General features: G+C 36.3%; 2 protein-coding genes across 2 annotated transcripts; both read right to left on the reverse strand.

The window, feature by feature from the left end:
• Positions 1-381: 381 nt before the first annotated feature.
• On the reverse strand, positions 382-3,566 carry LOC147541820 (putative serine/threonine-protein kinase PBL8). The gene is made up of 6 exons (XM_086636514.1): positions 2,979-3,566; positions 2,530-2,864; positions 2,287-2,422; positions 1,616-1,752; positions 1,386-1,509; positions 382-1,016 (listed from the first exon to the last, which is right to left on the reverse strand). The coding sequence occupies exons 1-6, from the start codon at positions 3,028-3,030 to the stop codon at positions 565-567; spliced, it is 1,236 nt and encodes a 411-aa protein (XP_086492640.1). The 5' UTR covers positions 3,031-3,566; the 3' UTR covers positions 382-564.
• A 5,729-nt stretch (positions 3,567-9,295) lies between these two features.
• LOC147541821 (ethanolamine-phosphate cytidylyltransferase-like) lies at positions 9,296-14,893 on the reverse strand. The gene is made up of 9 exons (XM_086634429.1): positions 13,911-14,893; positions 13,466-13,701; positions 12,995-13,176; positions 12,631-12,702; positions 11,539-11,606; positions 10,989-11,109; positions 10,813-10,878; positions 10,596-10,715; positions 9,296-10,031 (listed from the first exon to the last, which is right to left on the reverse strand). The coding sequence occupies exons 1-9, from the start codon at positions 14,222-14,224 to the stop codon at positions 9,960-9,962; spliced, it is 1,251 nt and encodes a 416-aa protein (XP_086490555.1). The 5' UTR covers positions 14,225-14,893; the 3' UTR covers positions 9,296-9,959.
• Between the last annotated feature and the right edge of the window lie 89 nt (positions 14,894-14,982).

Below are 14,982 nucleotides of genomic sequence, written 5' to 3' on the forward strand. Positions count from 1 at the left end.
ATTCCTTATATGTAAAATCAATTGGATTTGATATAAACAAGATATGGAGGGACCAACTTTGCCTCCTCCAGTCCCATCTCCTTCAGTGGGATATACTGTCCCCTGGACTTGCTGGAGCCTGGGCTGGGGCAGTTCGTCGGCTACGAACGCTGTCTGTTCACAGGCAATGGTTCAAGCTGCCCAAGCCCGAAATCTTGGAGATCAAGGTAAACATTTTTTTTTCTCCAAGTCAAATCTGCTGAAATTTGGCTCAAGGTCTAAAGTGACTCATTATGTCTCAAATTGGCTAGTTCAGTCTGGTTTTGGGTCCATCTAATTCAGACGAGTAGAAAGTAGAAGTAGCACAAAAGACAATAAACGAAAAAAGATGCTCGCGAAACATTAGTAACTAACAAAAATCACCGTTACCATGTAAACTAAATTGGTAACAAACACACTTAGTAACCAAGCAGGTTAGGTTCATACATGTTATCGTTTCGCACCCATAGTACATTGTTGATAAGAACAGAAGCAACACACTGAATAAGTACATAAACACGATACTTGAGAGGAGAGCGACATTTTTCATCTTACACGACAAGCTGTGGAGCCTCCTGGAGAATAGTTAGGGTTAGGAGAACGGCAACCAACAGCGCTGCCTGTGAATCTTCGATGGTGAAATCGGTAATCAGGAAGTGCAGTTAGACCCTCTGTTGGGACGTCACTCGCTCCACTTCTTTGCAATGGTTCAAGTGTCTCAACCACGTCACTCATGAGGGGCCTTGCCTTTGGATTTTGGCTAAGGCAGTAGTAGGCCAAGCTGCAGGCTTTCTGTGCAGACTTCACAGGGTATTGATTTTCTAATCTTGGATCGATTATCTGCAGCAATTTTCTCTTGTCATTTAGCTTCGGACGGGCCCAATCGACCAGACTCTGTTCTCTGCCCGGACGAGTCTTGTCCACAGATTTCCTTCCTGTCAGAATCTCTAGAAGGACTACTCCAAAACTATAGACGTCACTTCTTGCAGTGAGATGCCCTGGTAATACATAATTAAGCCACCAACTATCAGGAAATTTAAAGTGAATGAGATATCAAATAGAATAGCAATTAACTGGATCTGTCGATCCGAAAACAAAAACAGAAAACCAGATCATCTCTTTGAATATGTTGATACAAGATCATACCCATTGATAAACCGGATGGAGCATTCAACATTCTTATGAGGCTTCTTGGTTGTATGTAATTATGTACCAGCATAAACAGAAGGGTGGGATTTATTTTAAAAAGAATCTCGATCTAGTACTCGGTTAGGGTGTTTGATGTGGCTGAATTTTACACATGCAGTTAAACAAGATGATATGAAAATAAAAAATTAAAAGCACATAACTAATGAGGAGAGCCCTACCAGTCATGACATATTCTGGTGCAGCATAGCCATAAGTTCCCATCACACGAGTAGAAACGTGGGTCTCATCACCTTGTGGTCCAGCTTTTGCAAGGCCAAAATCAGAAAGTCTTGCAGTATAATCCTGCAGATGTATAGAAAAGTTAGCTCGAGCAGATATTCAACATCTCGAAAAAGAATAGGTAGAAGGCAGAAATTATTTCGAATAAATTTTTGGGAGTACCACTTACAGAGTCGAGCAATATGTTTGACGTTTTGAAGTCCCGGTAGATAACAGGTCTTTCCGCGTTGTGAAGGAAAGCAAGTCCTTTAGCAGCTCCAAGAGCAATCATCATTCTTGTTGGCCAAGGTAATGGAATTGCCGTCTCTGAATGCATCAGTCAATATAACCATGTTAGCTTAGTTAAGTTAGATAAGTACACATAAAACTAAGTTTAAAGGAAAAAAAACTTCCAATCAAACATTAGAAGAAAGCTAGACTTCTACTGAATAGAGCTCCTATGCAAGTTCAGATCTAGGTCTTAAGTCTTCTGTCGTAAAGGTTTATGTTTCAAAAACATATTTCTAACTCAAGGATCATGCCCTGATTGAGCACAATGGATAAGTTGACGATTGGTGGTGGCTGTTGTTTTTTCACAATTTCACATCACACAACCAAATCCTGATCGGATTATTCTACTCTTATGCAATGAATACACATAATAATAAACCACATAAAATACATGATTTGTAGCTTGAGCGATTTCAAAGTCTTGAACACAAACTTTCGTCTACCACCGAAATAGAAAGTCATTGTCGATGATTTATTTTTTCACGACAAGAATAAGTAAGCTTACAAATGCATAATTCAGTTAATCAAACAATAACTACCGAACAATCGAAGGGAGAAAAGTAAGCATACTTCGAAACAAGTGATTCTCAAGGCTGCCTCTGAACATAAACTCGTAGACAAGTAATCTATGGTCATCCTCGCAGCAATAACCAATCAACTTCACCAGATTAGGGTGTTTAAGTTGCCCTAGGAAATTAACTTCTGTCTGATATTATCAAACACAAAAAACAGTCAAATTAAAATGGAAAAGCAACTCAAGTTGAATTAAAAGTAAAAGAGCAAAAGCAAAAGCAAAAGGAGATGAGAAATTACAAGCCATTCTCTATGACCTTGAAGGCCCTGTTTGTTGAGAACCTTAACTGCAACAGGAAGTGATTTAAGTCCAACCCTAACATTCTCATCAATGTAACCTTTGTAAACTGTACCAAACCCACCCTCACCGAGAATGTAGTCGTTTCGGAAGCTTTTTGTAATGGTTTCGAGTTCGAACAATGTAAAAGCAATAACATTGTCAAATAGAGCATTTTTTCGCAAATCATCAGCGTAATTTGGGGTTGAAGGATCACTCAAATCGGAGAAAGAACGATTATGTTTCTTATCAGTTGAAGAACTCTTAATTGATGGAGAACAAGTACTGATTTGCTGAACTGTGAGAAACAATTCATTAAAAAAAAAAAAAAAACCCAAATTCAATTGAATACTCTGAAAATAATTTAACATCAATCAAGAAGCATTTTAATGAAAGTAAAATGAGAATTTACCTTGAGCATTAGCAACTACAGCTGATTCTTCTCTAGTACCACAATTACCCATATTGATGTTTTTGTTGTTCTTGTGCCCTAAAACAGAATTTCATTCTTCAATACCCTCCTTCACCTATTATTTCATCCCCCAATTTCTTCTTCTTCTTCCCTAAAGAACTTAACTAAACAAAACCCTAACCCTAAAAACTTAAAAAAAAAACTAACTCATTTAGCTCAGATCCCTCATCTTCTTCTTTTCTCTCTCTCTCACTAGAATTCAATTCCAATTAGGAATTTTACCCTAATAACTACCTACCCACTGATCCTCTCACCTCACAGTTTGATAAAGAAGAAGAAGAATTGGAGAAGACTCAACTTTATATCTCTCTCTCTCTGAAGTCTGAAGTCTGAAGTCTGAAGTTGGTAGTTTCTCTCTCTAGAGCTTGCCTTTTTCTTCTGACCCCAAGAAATTCGCTGCAGAAAAGAGACAGCAATACCCAGAAATACCCTTTTTTTTCTCTCTTTAACTTCCTCTTCTTTTTTTTCCCTTCTTTTTTTAACTTCTTTAACGGTAACTGTAACTGTAAAATCCCACCTGGCAGTTATACCTGTAACTAAGGAATCCGGTCGTTATATACTTGTGATAAAATCACAACATAACACATGCTACCTGAATGTGACTTTTTTTTACCTTGAAAGGGCATAAATGCTATTTGGTTCAATAATGCATGTCCACCTTTGCCTGAAAATCGATGTAGTCGGCTCTTACTGATCCGAACATATAAAGAGAAACATCTGGACTGATGTGAGTTGACCACATCAGTTTTCGAATTATGATCGGTCATTGTTTCAGACCAAATACTAGTATTTTTCACGTGCTAAGGTTAGGGATTGGGTCTGGTCGTAGTCTTGGGTCACACTCACATTCTCAAAGGTAACTAATTAGCAAACCCTAATCTTGATTTGTGTGTGAATTGAGTACTTATTCAACCCTAATTGCCTACCCCTATAGCTTAGGATGAAGGACATGTGGAAAGTAACACATGTTACCACCCAAATAACACACAATTTGAAAATTGTGATTTAACTTGAATTTTTTTTTTTGTTAAGGAATGATTTACGGTTTTTCATGGAAGAGTTAGCTTTATAGATTCCTAAATCGATAGTTTGGGTGTCAAAAAAAATAGAGAAGGGTTCTTCAGCTTCTCTTTCTTTTAGAGAGAGCACGGTGAAGCATGACTATGTAATATGTTTTACATATCTAGTAGAAATATACCATAACAATTAAATGAGTACATAGACTACAACCAGATTTACATTAAACATTTATAACTAATTCTTAAAGTCATGGTACGATACTGCACACAAAATAACAGTATAATATAACTTCAGATATTAGTTGTGCGACCTTCTAAATTTTCGAAAGAGTCCAAAGAATGGAGAGGGAAAACCCATGTGCTCTTCTACCTCCTAACTTTTCTTTGATATATATATATGTGTGTGTGTGTGTGTGTGGAGAGAGTTGGAGAAAAATAATGATTTTATTTTTGTGATGATTCTCACAAACCTTAAAAAAGGGCACCCCTTGTGATATTTGAAGTTCATATACTACTAGTTACTTTTTTCTTTTTAAATTTTGGAAGGGAATTCACGTGAGAGACAAGAACGATCTCACGAGTGATTTGTGGGGCCAAAAGAGCTCCTCTGTTTCAAACCATTTTGATATTGACAAGTCCACATATCTCATGGGTGAGATTTCATATGGGGCCATACCTAAATTCTTCCCAATATCCCATCATTCTCTTCTATTTGGGTGTAAGCTCTCTCTTTTTCTCAAGTGTTGGTTACCAATTTTTACTTTTTTATATTGAAAAAATATCTTTGAAGTAGTTAGAGGGTTTTCTTTGACTAATTTGAGATTACCAATCTAAATTCGAAAACTCCGCTTTCTTGATTCCGCGCATTTAAGTCGCATGCCTCAAATAATCAGAATTCATAAACCGTGGATGTTCTATGACTATCTCCATAGAATATCAAAATGTGACCTTTAGATTTTCAAAACACATGCATACCCAAGTGGTTGTAATCAAATATTTCACTTTATATAACACGTGAGACACAATATCACCCAAGAACCAAACTTATTCAAATATGAAGAATGTTACTTCCCAAAAAAAAGCACCTCTAAGTAACCCTAAACCTCTCACAAATCCATCCCACCATCACAAATTGGGTCGTTGGCTTTGGGAATAGTGTGTTTGCTTAATTAATAAACAATACTTCGAAGTATTTGTCCCTGTTGACTAAAAACTTTCCTATCTATGAAGTAGAGAGACCAATTAACACGACCATTCTCTTGGGAACTGACCTGCACAAAAACTCTATAGTTTAATTTGCTCACAAACATGAGTGTCGTTTTTAACCTGTTTTAACTCATTAATGTCTCCACTATACATTCACCATTGAAATGTACTAATATCTTTTTAGAACATACTTTCCGATAGTTAAGATTACACATCTCCAACTTATCTCAAAGGATTGAGATTGTTTCTTTCTTATACTCAACCCCTCTTCTATAACTAAGGAGAAGAAGAAAAAAAATATTAACAACAAAATTTGACTAGAAGAATCATGGTCTTTAAGACCAAAAAAGAATGCGAGACAAATATGGCCACATTTTCGAGGTGGTAAATAACTGTGGAGGCTGAAATCAATAGTGTGTAATTTTTGTCATATATGAATCTGTAATCTGAAATAAATAATGTGTAATTTATTTGTATAGTTTGAATACTTGCATTTGTTTACTTCTAATGTCGACCTTAAACATTTTTTTTCTCCAAATTTAAACTTGTTTTACAAATTGCAACTGTTTGCATCGGATAAAAGATTTGTTTCAAGAGGTAAGGAACAAAAAGATACGTGGTACACTTAAAAAGAACATCATATGTGAAAGATCTCTGAACATGTGACACATGAACAAATGACACTCTCATAATCTAAGAATATAATATAAATAAGTCCTCTACTCACTAGTGTTGCTTTTTTTAGTTAAAAGGGTTGTCAGTCACTGGGTATTCACAAAGAGAGGAAAATTATAAGGCCCAAAATTCTTATCAAATGAAGGCTAACTCGGAATAATAATGAAAAAAAAAACTTAAATTTTGAAATTACAAAACATTTATTAAAATTTCTGAACAAAACACAGTTTGCTCTCAACAATTTTGTAAATGTATGAACAAATTTGTTTTTGTTCACACATAATTAAGAACATAATTATATATGTTGTCACAGTTTCAAAAATATTGTAACAGTTTCAAAAGTGTTGCCAACAGTTTAAAATTGAGTTTTTTTACATTATTATTTCCGAGTGGGTCTTTTTCATATTTGGACCCAAATCTTGGGCTTTTCTTACATAGTTTCTATTCAGAAATTTAAAACGGGTGCCTCAAGCCTTTTCGCTCTTGGTGCTCCTCTAGTGTTACTAACACCTACAGGCGCACAATCTGAGAAAGAAAACATATTCTCGGACTCGAACCAATTTGAGGGGTCTTAGACTGGATAGTCGGAGGCTTGATTTTGGCACTTGGTCTGGACAGTCTAAAACCACTCGAATTTTTTAGATTTGAAGGAACTAATTACAACTCACAAATTTAAAATCGTTCGGACTCAACTTAAAATCGATGATAAACACTTCTCAAATACTGAATTATAAGATAAAAACAAAAACAATATTAGGATTTTTAGAACCGATTTCTAATAAAAAATGAAGTTAAGTCGAAGAAATCTAAAAATTTAGATGAAGATTTTGAAAGAAAAAACTGAAATGAAATGCAAGAAGAAAAAGACTAAAAAATAAATGAGCACTCGGACTCTGACAGAAAAAAGGAAAGCAAGTACGAGTGCCTAGAGAAAAATCGGGTGCAGAGTAAAATGGAGGACACCTATGGACGCACCCATTTGAAAGCTATATTAATTCCACTACTCCAACTAAAAAGTGTTTTCAAACATGTCTTTCCCAAAGTGTTTTTCATCATCCTAGTGGTAAACAAAAAAAAGAAAAAGCAAAAACCTAAAAAGACTAAAAACTACTTTTTTTTTTTAGGTTTCAACTGATAACTGAAAACTGATATTCTGGTCTCCATCTTTCCATCCATGTTTACCCCCCGAATCTATCTTTCTCTTTCAAGGCGTGCAGAGAAAGTAAAATTCTTTTATCAGCTTTGCTTCTTCTAAAAAGTCGACTTTTCACTTCTTTTGGGGCACTTTGAAAAAAAAAAATAAGTACTTAAATTAATTTGGAGATTTGTAGGTCTGATTCTTTACAAAAAAAAAAAAAAAGCTGCCAACTTATATACCTTACCCATCAAAATAATATCACCAAAGAAAAGGCAAGCATGATCAGAAAAACTAATCAATTGAACCTTACCCATCAAAATAATATCACCAAAGAAAAGGCAAGCATGATCAGAAAAACTAATCAATTGACTTCAGTGTTAAGTGATCCCCCCCCCCCCCTAAGGATTTACAAGTAAATTTTGCTGTCTGCTTCAGACAAACAAGAAAATTGTAAGAAGAGATTTATTAAACTTTTTTGAGTATAAAATTTCAAAAAGAAATTGTGAATTTTGTCAAATTTTTTGAGATAACAAAAACTTCTTTTTTTCCTCATCTCCAACCATAACATCAAACCACCACCGTCATTTCTCTCCTCCCCTTCCTGCTTTTTCTTCTTTTCCTCTCACCACCACTTATCTTCTCTATCCCTCCTCTTTCTCATATTATTCCGGCGAAAGGGAAGATCCCCTTCGCAAAAACTAGTAAACATACTGGTATGTTTACTAGTTTGCGAAGAAAACCCCCCAAACCACACCGAGATTACGGCAGAGGGGAGGAGATTTCGTTGGAATAGATAGAAAGGGAGGAGGAGAGAGGGAAGAGGAAACAGAGGAAGAGAGGGACAAGGAATGAGAAAAAAAATGAAGGCGGTGATGGTCGAAAGAGAAGAGAAAAAGTTTTAGAAAATGTTAGAATAGTATCACTTGGGAGAATGGGTATCTAGCAACCAAGAATATAAGGTGTAGGTCCTCTCCACTCATTGCCAATTGGTTTTGAGTTGGATGACCACAAACTTAACATGGTATCAGAGCTAGGCCCACACGTGATAGGCTTAAAAGTTACACGTGATCCACGTCGCCCAAAGAAATACACGTGTTAGGCTCAAAGAACCCCACACGTGAGAGGGCGTGTTAGAATAGTTCCACATGAGAAAATGGGTACCTGGCAACCAAGAATATAAGGTCTAGGCTCTCTCCACTCATTGCCAATTGGTTTTGAGTTGGATGACATCAACCTTAACAGAAAAAACCCAAATAAGTGGTGGCGTAAGTCTGAAAAAAAAATTTCTTGTTTTTCCTAAACAACACCATAAATTTTATATCTTTCGTCTCCCTCTCCACTGAGTGGTCCCCCTCTCTACTGAGTCTCATGTTTTTCTCTCGACCGGAGAACGAGCCTTATGTCTTGGGCGACCCCTCACAGAAGTCATAGGTGAATGTGTTCTCCACCAAGATAATTTTCAGTGAAACGGGTTCCCGTGAAGGAGAAAGGGAGATGAAGAGGATAAAAGAGTGAGTTGGTGGTCAATAGTGCTGGTGATGTGAAGAAGAAGATAAATATTGACCAAAGGATGTAGATTGGGAAAGACTTCAGGTTTACATCCAACAGCTTTAATAGAATTTACGAAGGATGGAGGGATTTTTTTCAATTTTTATTAGAATTGATAGTGAATATAAGAGCAAGCCATTGCGATCGTCTCGTCGAGCTCTTAAGTTTAAAGCCAATAATCACTCAAATCTGATACTGGTGAATGAGAAATTCAAGTCTGAAGTTTAAACACAAACTGTTTAAGTTAAGGACTAAAACGACAAACGACAAGATCGCGAAATCCGACTGCTTGCACTCCACTAGTGTCGGGCATGGGGTGGATAACGCCAAGCCTTCATCTAACAGCCGTCGTGCCTCATCTGTTGGGCAGATTCGAAACAAACCCAACGGATCACATTGTATTTGTGAGCAAATCTGTACACTCCAAATTTTCACACAAAACCATAGATGATGCAGCACCTCCAAGGAACATAAATGTCCCACAGTATGCGACTTTCTCCACAAAAAGTTACCATACCTTCTACAACATTCATAATGAACAATCCAGATCGAGACGTCCAAATAAGATGAAAACTCATTCACATTTTCTGGCGTCTAGATCTCAACCGTTTATGGGAAATGGTGTGGTACACATTACAATTCCATAACAATATTGATAAGTGAAAACGTAATGATCTATAAAACACCTATATAAATATCATTCATCAAGTCACATATTTAGATTCTTCATCAAAAAAAAAAGTCACATATTTAGACAAACAAAATCAGGTTTACTCATTATACACAATGTCAATGCTCCTTAGTTTAAAGAAACAAAAAAAAAAAACAAGCCTATATAACGTTTGAATATGAAAGAGTGCCTACACCCGAGTAGAAGTAGTAGATGAAATGGTAATACCTAAAAGGATTACCGAATTCGTGATACGAGTGAAATCTTGTTGGCACCCTTCCAAACCCTACAATATTTCTCACCTTCGCGTTTTTATCACTAACCGCTTCGACCTCAACTCCAAACTCTGTTACTTAGGTGAAGACATAGAGATCCTCCCACAGAGAAATCACATGAACAATATAAAAGCTAAAAATAGATAGAAAGTTAAAAAGTGGAGAACTACAATCAGAAGATAGCTCACACAGCTCATGTCGAAAGTGAAAGGCTTGTTGATGAATGATAGTCTATGGTTTTCTCTAAGTTCCTCAACCGATGTGGGTCTTAAGATTAGAAAAAGAAAAGAAAATTAAAGATCAACTAGTAATGTCCGGGATTACTCGATTGAGGTTACCTGCTGACGCCAAAAATACTAACAATGTCTATCCGGAGTCTTCTACTCTGAGTCAGTCTTCAGTTACATGCGTCTTACCCTCGTAATACTTCTTCTCACTTGCTGTTTTCTTCTCGTTGCGTTTCTGCAGAATGTACATACGAGTTAAACCATGCTACAGTTTCACCTCAATGAAATATTATGGCACGTGTTCCATAAGTATTATGACTCAAAATCTCCAAAAAATTACAACTCCCATTTTTCTACCATTTAATATTAAAATCTAAATATGAAATACTTCAATTGAGGGTTTAGGACTAATTGCTTTTGAAGTTCTAAAATACCTTCAAAAGCAATCACTCCTCTGTAGGACATAGACACTAGTATCCCACTTGAGATCTTTAATGTTTATATTTTTACTCCTAGTTGCCTAATTCCTAATCATCTGTTCTTTTCTCGAATGGCTTTGTATCGGAATATTATGGCAGTCTATCCAGATATTCTTGTAGATTATCTTCTATTTTCAAAAACAAATCCGGATTATCTTCGGTTAAATCATATTTGTGACTGGCATGCAGCAGATGAGATGCATAATCCCCAAATTAGATTGGAAGTGTCAAATAAGAGACTGATGAAATGGATCAAATGGTATCACATAAGTGACAGATATAGAAATTAAACGAAGTCATAGTCGAATAGATAAATGAACCTGATATGCCTCGTGATTTGATACAATCCTTTTGATTATTGTGCTAGTTGTGATGTCCAAAGGGCTTTCTAATAGTTGATAGATACCCATACTCATTGGAACAGCGTATGATTCGTTCCCCTGTAAAACACGAGTAAATCGGAATTACTTTGTCACGTGTTACAACATAATTATAATTACATCAAAGAGGAAGAAGAAACCATAGTTTATCATTTACCTGCCCGATATCCTTATTTTCCGCAATTGTTCCATGGACAACTAATGATATGTTAAAGGTTGTAATCTGCAGCAACCAAAACAGAATAAGATGCAGAATCGAGAATTTCGGTTCTGGGAAGTACGAATCAAAATGAGATGCATCAATTATAAAATGGGCCGAAACATGAAACTAACCATGTCTTTTGACACTTCCAAAGGCGCACCAATGATAACCTCATCTACATACCGGCAAGCCAATACACTCAGGCTTCTCTCATGAAGATTCATAATGGGACGATGAGCCCCTCTATTCTTACTGCAGAAACCATTAAAATGAGATACTACTTAATTTGGGAAAGTAAAATTGAAAATAAAGCTAAAGTACCGTCAGAATTTTATGTACTCAATATAACGATAGACAAGGAGAAGCAGTAAAAGGTTGAATATAGAAGAGATTGATTATTATCTCGTTCCCCCAATGGTCTTATCTTACTGATGTTTTCCATACAAAATTACCTTCCATATACCTTTTCCAGTTTTATGTGTTTATAGACTACAATTATATTATTTCATGCAGAGAAAAAAGAATTGAAGTTCATCAAAAGGAAGTGCAACGTATACGTTGAAGTACCAACTGAAAAAGCTCTCTATTAACTAATTAATAGAGAGAGTCTTTTTACCGGCTTCGTTCCCTATTGACGGTACAAGTTTTTACACGAACATGTTCTAACTTATCAGTACAAACCTGACTGTTTGATCAGTATGAATCCCAACAAGTAGAAAATCTCCAAGACTTCGAGCAATCCTTAATATCTGTTAAAAAACATATCCTTTCCTATTGTAAAGATAAGCAAAATAATTTGTTGCCAATAGTTAATTCAAACTCAACCATCATTGGAAGATAAGATAAAAGTAAGACGATATGGAAATAAAAAGCAGGATGCCATGAAAATGTAAATTGCATCCATTACAATTCCATCATGGTTAAGGGTGCAAGTCACACTTAAGGTGCACATGTCATCATCGCCCTACGCAATGGCTATGTAAAATATGGAACACGTCAAGCACACGTCTAAGGTGCAACTGGGGGCCACACTGAGTGATGCAAGAAAAATTGAAAGACCGCACAGAACACATACAAAATTTGTTAAAAATATTTAAACAAGAAGTACGAGTATAAAGAAAAGCAATATTAGGGCCCAATGTTACTATATGTCACTCAAACTTGGCTGGTTAAGATGTCTAGACTTGCTCTTTCTTCTAAGTTCTATCTCCAATTTTCTTGCTGTTCTTTCCTGTAGTGCTAAGAAACTTGCTACAAGTACCCCATGTGTATATTATGTTCTAAGAATTTTTTTCCCTCTTGGTATTGTGTGCCTCGCCCATGAGTAATTAAGTTGCAAAAGGCGCTTCGGCTAATGAAGGGACCACCTTAGGGTGTTAGGGTTCACTAAGAAGAGCACACTTCACCTTCCACGTCTGGGTTGTCCCTTAGTGCACCTTGACTAATTTTGAATATAACTCACACGTGACGTGACTACAAAAATGTGATAACATCACACTTGGTATACGGTCTTCCGGAGCAGGCCTTTTATTTGGTAGGTAACATCGATGAAGCTACCGCGAAGGCTATGAACTTAGAATAGTGTCAAGTCCCAAGGGCTTGTGTCCGCCATGAAGCACATGTATGGAGCTTAGTAGATGAATCAATAAAAGGACTACATAGCAAATGTCTCAATGGTCAATCATTTTTCTTTAAGAAATGGTCCGCCATTTTTTGTGTCCACAAATTCATGAGCATGACGTTATATACGGAACAACACAATAGAAGGCATACCTCTACATGCCCAGCATGGAAAAGATCAAATGCACCATGTATGTAAACTACACGAGCGTCTGGCCCTGGCCCCTGCACGGAAAAAAATTTGTCATTTAGAGGCAAGATAAATTTGTCAGGAATATTTTTCGTCATGTTCCCTCATCAGGCAGGATATTTAAGACTATGCTCGATTGACAATGTTAACAGCCTATGTGACACAAGTATGGAGACTTGCGGGAAAGCCAAAGCAGGGTGAAATCCGTACATATACATAATAGAAGGTGAGTAGGGGACGACATGGTGAGAGAAAGTGAAGCAAAACACAGAAAAGATGTAATCAATTCAATTCCTGCAGCTAAGGTATTAAGCATTGTGAAATTACCTTTCCATTTGAAAATTGCACAATCCTACGCGACGTTGGGAGGAAATGAGTAATCCGAGTTCCACTGCCAGATCCACCATCTTCAAACTTTTGACTGTGCCCATGACTGAACTGCCTTTGCAAGGATGAACGGTTATGATTGTCACTAACTGATCTCTCCCTCACACAGAGAAGCATACGACCTGTTCACATGAAAGGTAAAATTTCTAAATTGAATTGAATATCCCAATTATCAACTTTGACAACCCCCTAGGTGTGCCAAGCATGAAATTTCAGAGCCAGTACCATTTTTATGTGTTATAAAAATAACATTTCAAAATTCACCGAACTCTCTTCATAAATTGTTTACAACACAAAACAGAATCTATATCAGAAAAGATGTCTTATAATGGAAACCTAAGAATCCTACCTCCATTAAGAAATGATAAAGGAAATTAAGAGGGGAGTTCAAAAGCATGACAAAATCCATACCAACGATATCAGTGCTTGACACTCCTTCAGTCCGCTTGATCTGCTTATAACGACCAGCCTTCTTCGCAAGGGCATAAGCGTCAGTTCCATCAGGAAGAAGGCAAGGATCATCTCCATGAATGATGTAGTCTATGTTGTACTCAGTAAATAGTTTTTTCATAAACTCTTCAGTTATTGCATAAGGAGCATCAGGAATAACCTCATCAACCCATTTGACAGCATTTACCATGATCAGCCTGCTCGAATTTCAACCAAAAAAAAAGTTTGAAAAATCTAACACATAAGGTCATGTATCTAGGAACTGCATCAAATGTCATAGCATATCTTCTATACTTAAATTGTATCTTCAAACATTTCCCCTCAAAGAGAATATCAATTTTTATGAATACTAGATTGAAAATTATATCAAATCAATAAAGGAAACATAAGATTTGTGATTGCAAACCTTTCATGGAGAGGGGTAACAGGAGGACCTTTATTGGCAATAATTTCAGCATCACTAACAACACCAACAACCAATTCATCACCTAAAGAACGAGCTTGACGAAGGGCATTACAATGACCATAATGCATCATATCAAAACAACCATCCATATAAACCCTTATTTTCTTTTTCTTCCTACCCACTCCAACAGGAGGCAATGGAAAACCTAAGTAAAACCCTAATAACGAAGCTCCAAGAACGATCCCACCTATTAAACATGTCGCAACAAATCTGGAGCTTTGTAAACTCTCCGTGTGCCCTAAATCGAATCCCATTTTCTCTAATTTAACCTCCTAACCAAAACAAAAAGTGAAAGAATCAAAATCAAAGCTGGTTTTTCTAGCTCTAGTTTCTTCTGTTGAACCCAAATTGTATACTCATTGATTCTTTAACTATTGTTACCTAGGGCTCTATGAATCAAATCAAACCATATGAATCAAGAAAACAAAAATGAAATGAAAATTCTTGATTGAAAATTTCTTGATGAATCACGAAAATGAAGGAAACCCTTTTGATGAAACAAGAAAATAGAGAGAGAGGGAGAGGCGTTAAAGGAGACGGTTGATATCGTACTGAAAGTGTTACTTACTGATGAAGTTTTGAGATAAAACGAACATTTTGGACCGTTTGATCATCTCGAGATGATCTGTTGTGAATTCGAGGATAGAGATGAGAAAAGCCAGGCGCTTGGATGAGGTTGGCTTAATTGGTGACTCATTTTAACCGGAATTTTGACAGAAAGTTCTATTTTTAGTTTTAAAATTTTAAATTTGTGGTTGAAGTTTGATCTTCTTTCAACAAAACAATTTTAATTTTCAATATTATGAGGTCAACAACAAAAGAAAATTTTCAGTATTGTGAGAAGACCTAGAAATCTTTCAAAATATATTTATTCCTCTATCTCACACCACGAATTTTTGGATTATGCTAGTGGTTTGTAGTCCGAAAGACACCAATGCTGATTCTTTAATTTATTTATTCCTCTGACAATGTTTTTTTTTTTTTTTTTTCTGTTAAGGATCTCTGCCAATGT

This window comes from Eschscholzia californica, unplaced genomic scaffold, assembly GCF_041429995.1.
Source record: "Eschscholzia californica isolate CP2 unplaced genomic scaffold, dmEscCali1.0.p SCAF_4, whole genome shotgun sequence".
Lineage (NCBI taxonomy): Eukaryota > Viridiplantae > Streptophyta > Magnoliopsida > Ranunculales > Papaveraceae > Eschscholzia > Eschscholzia californica.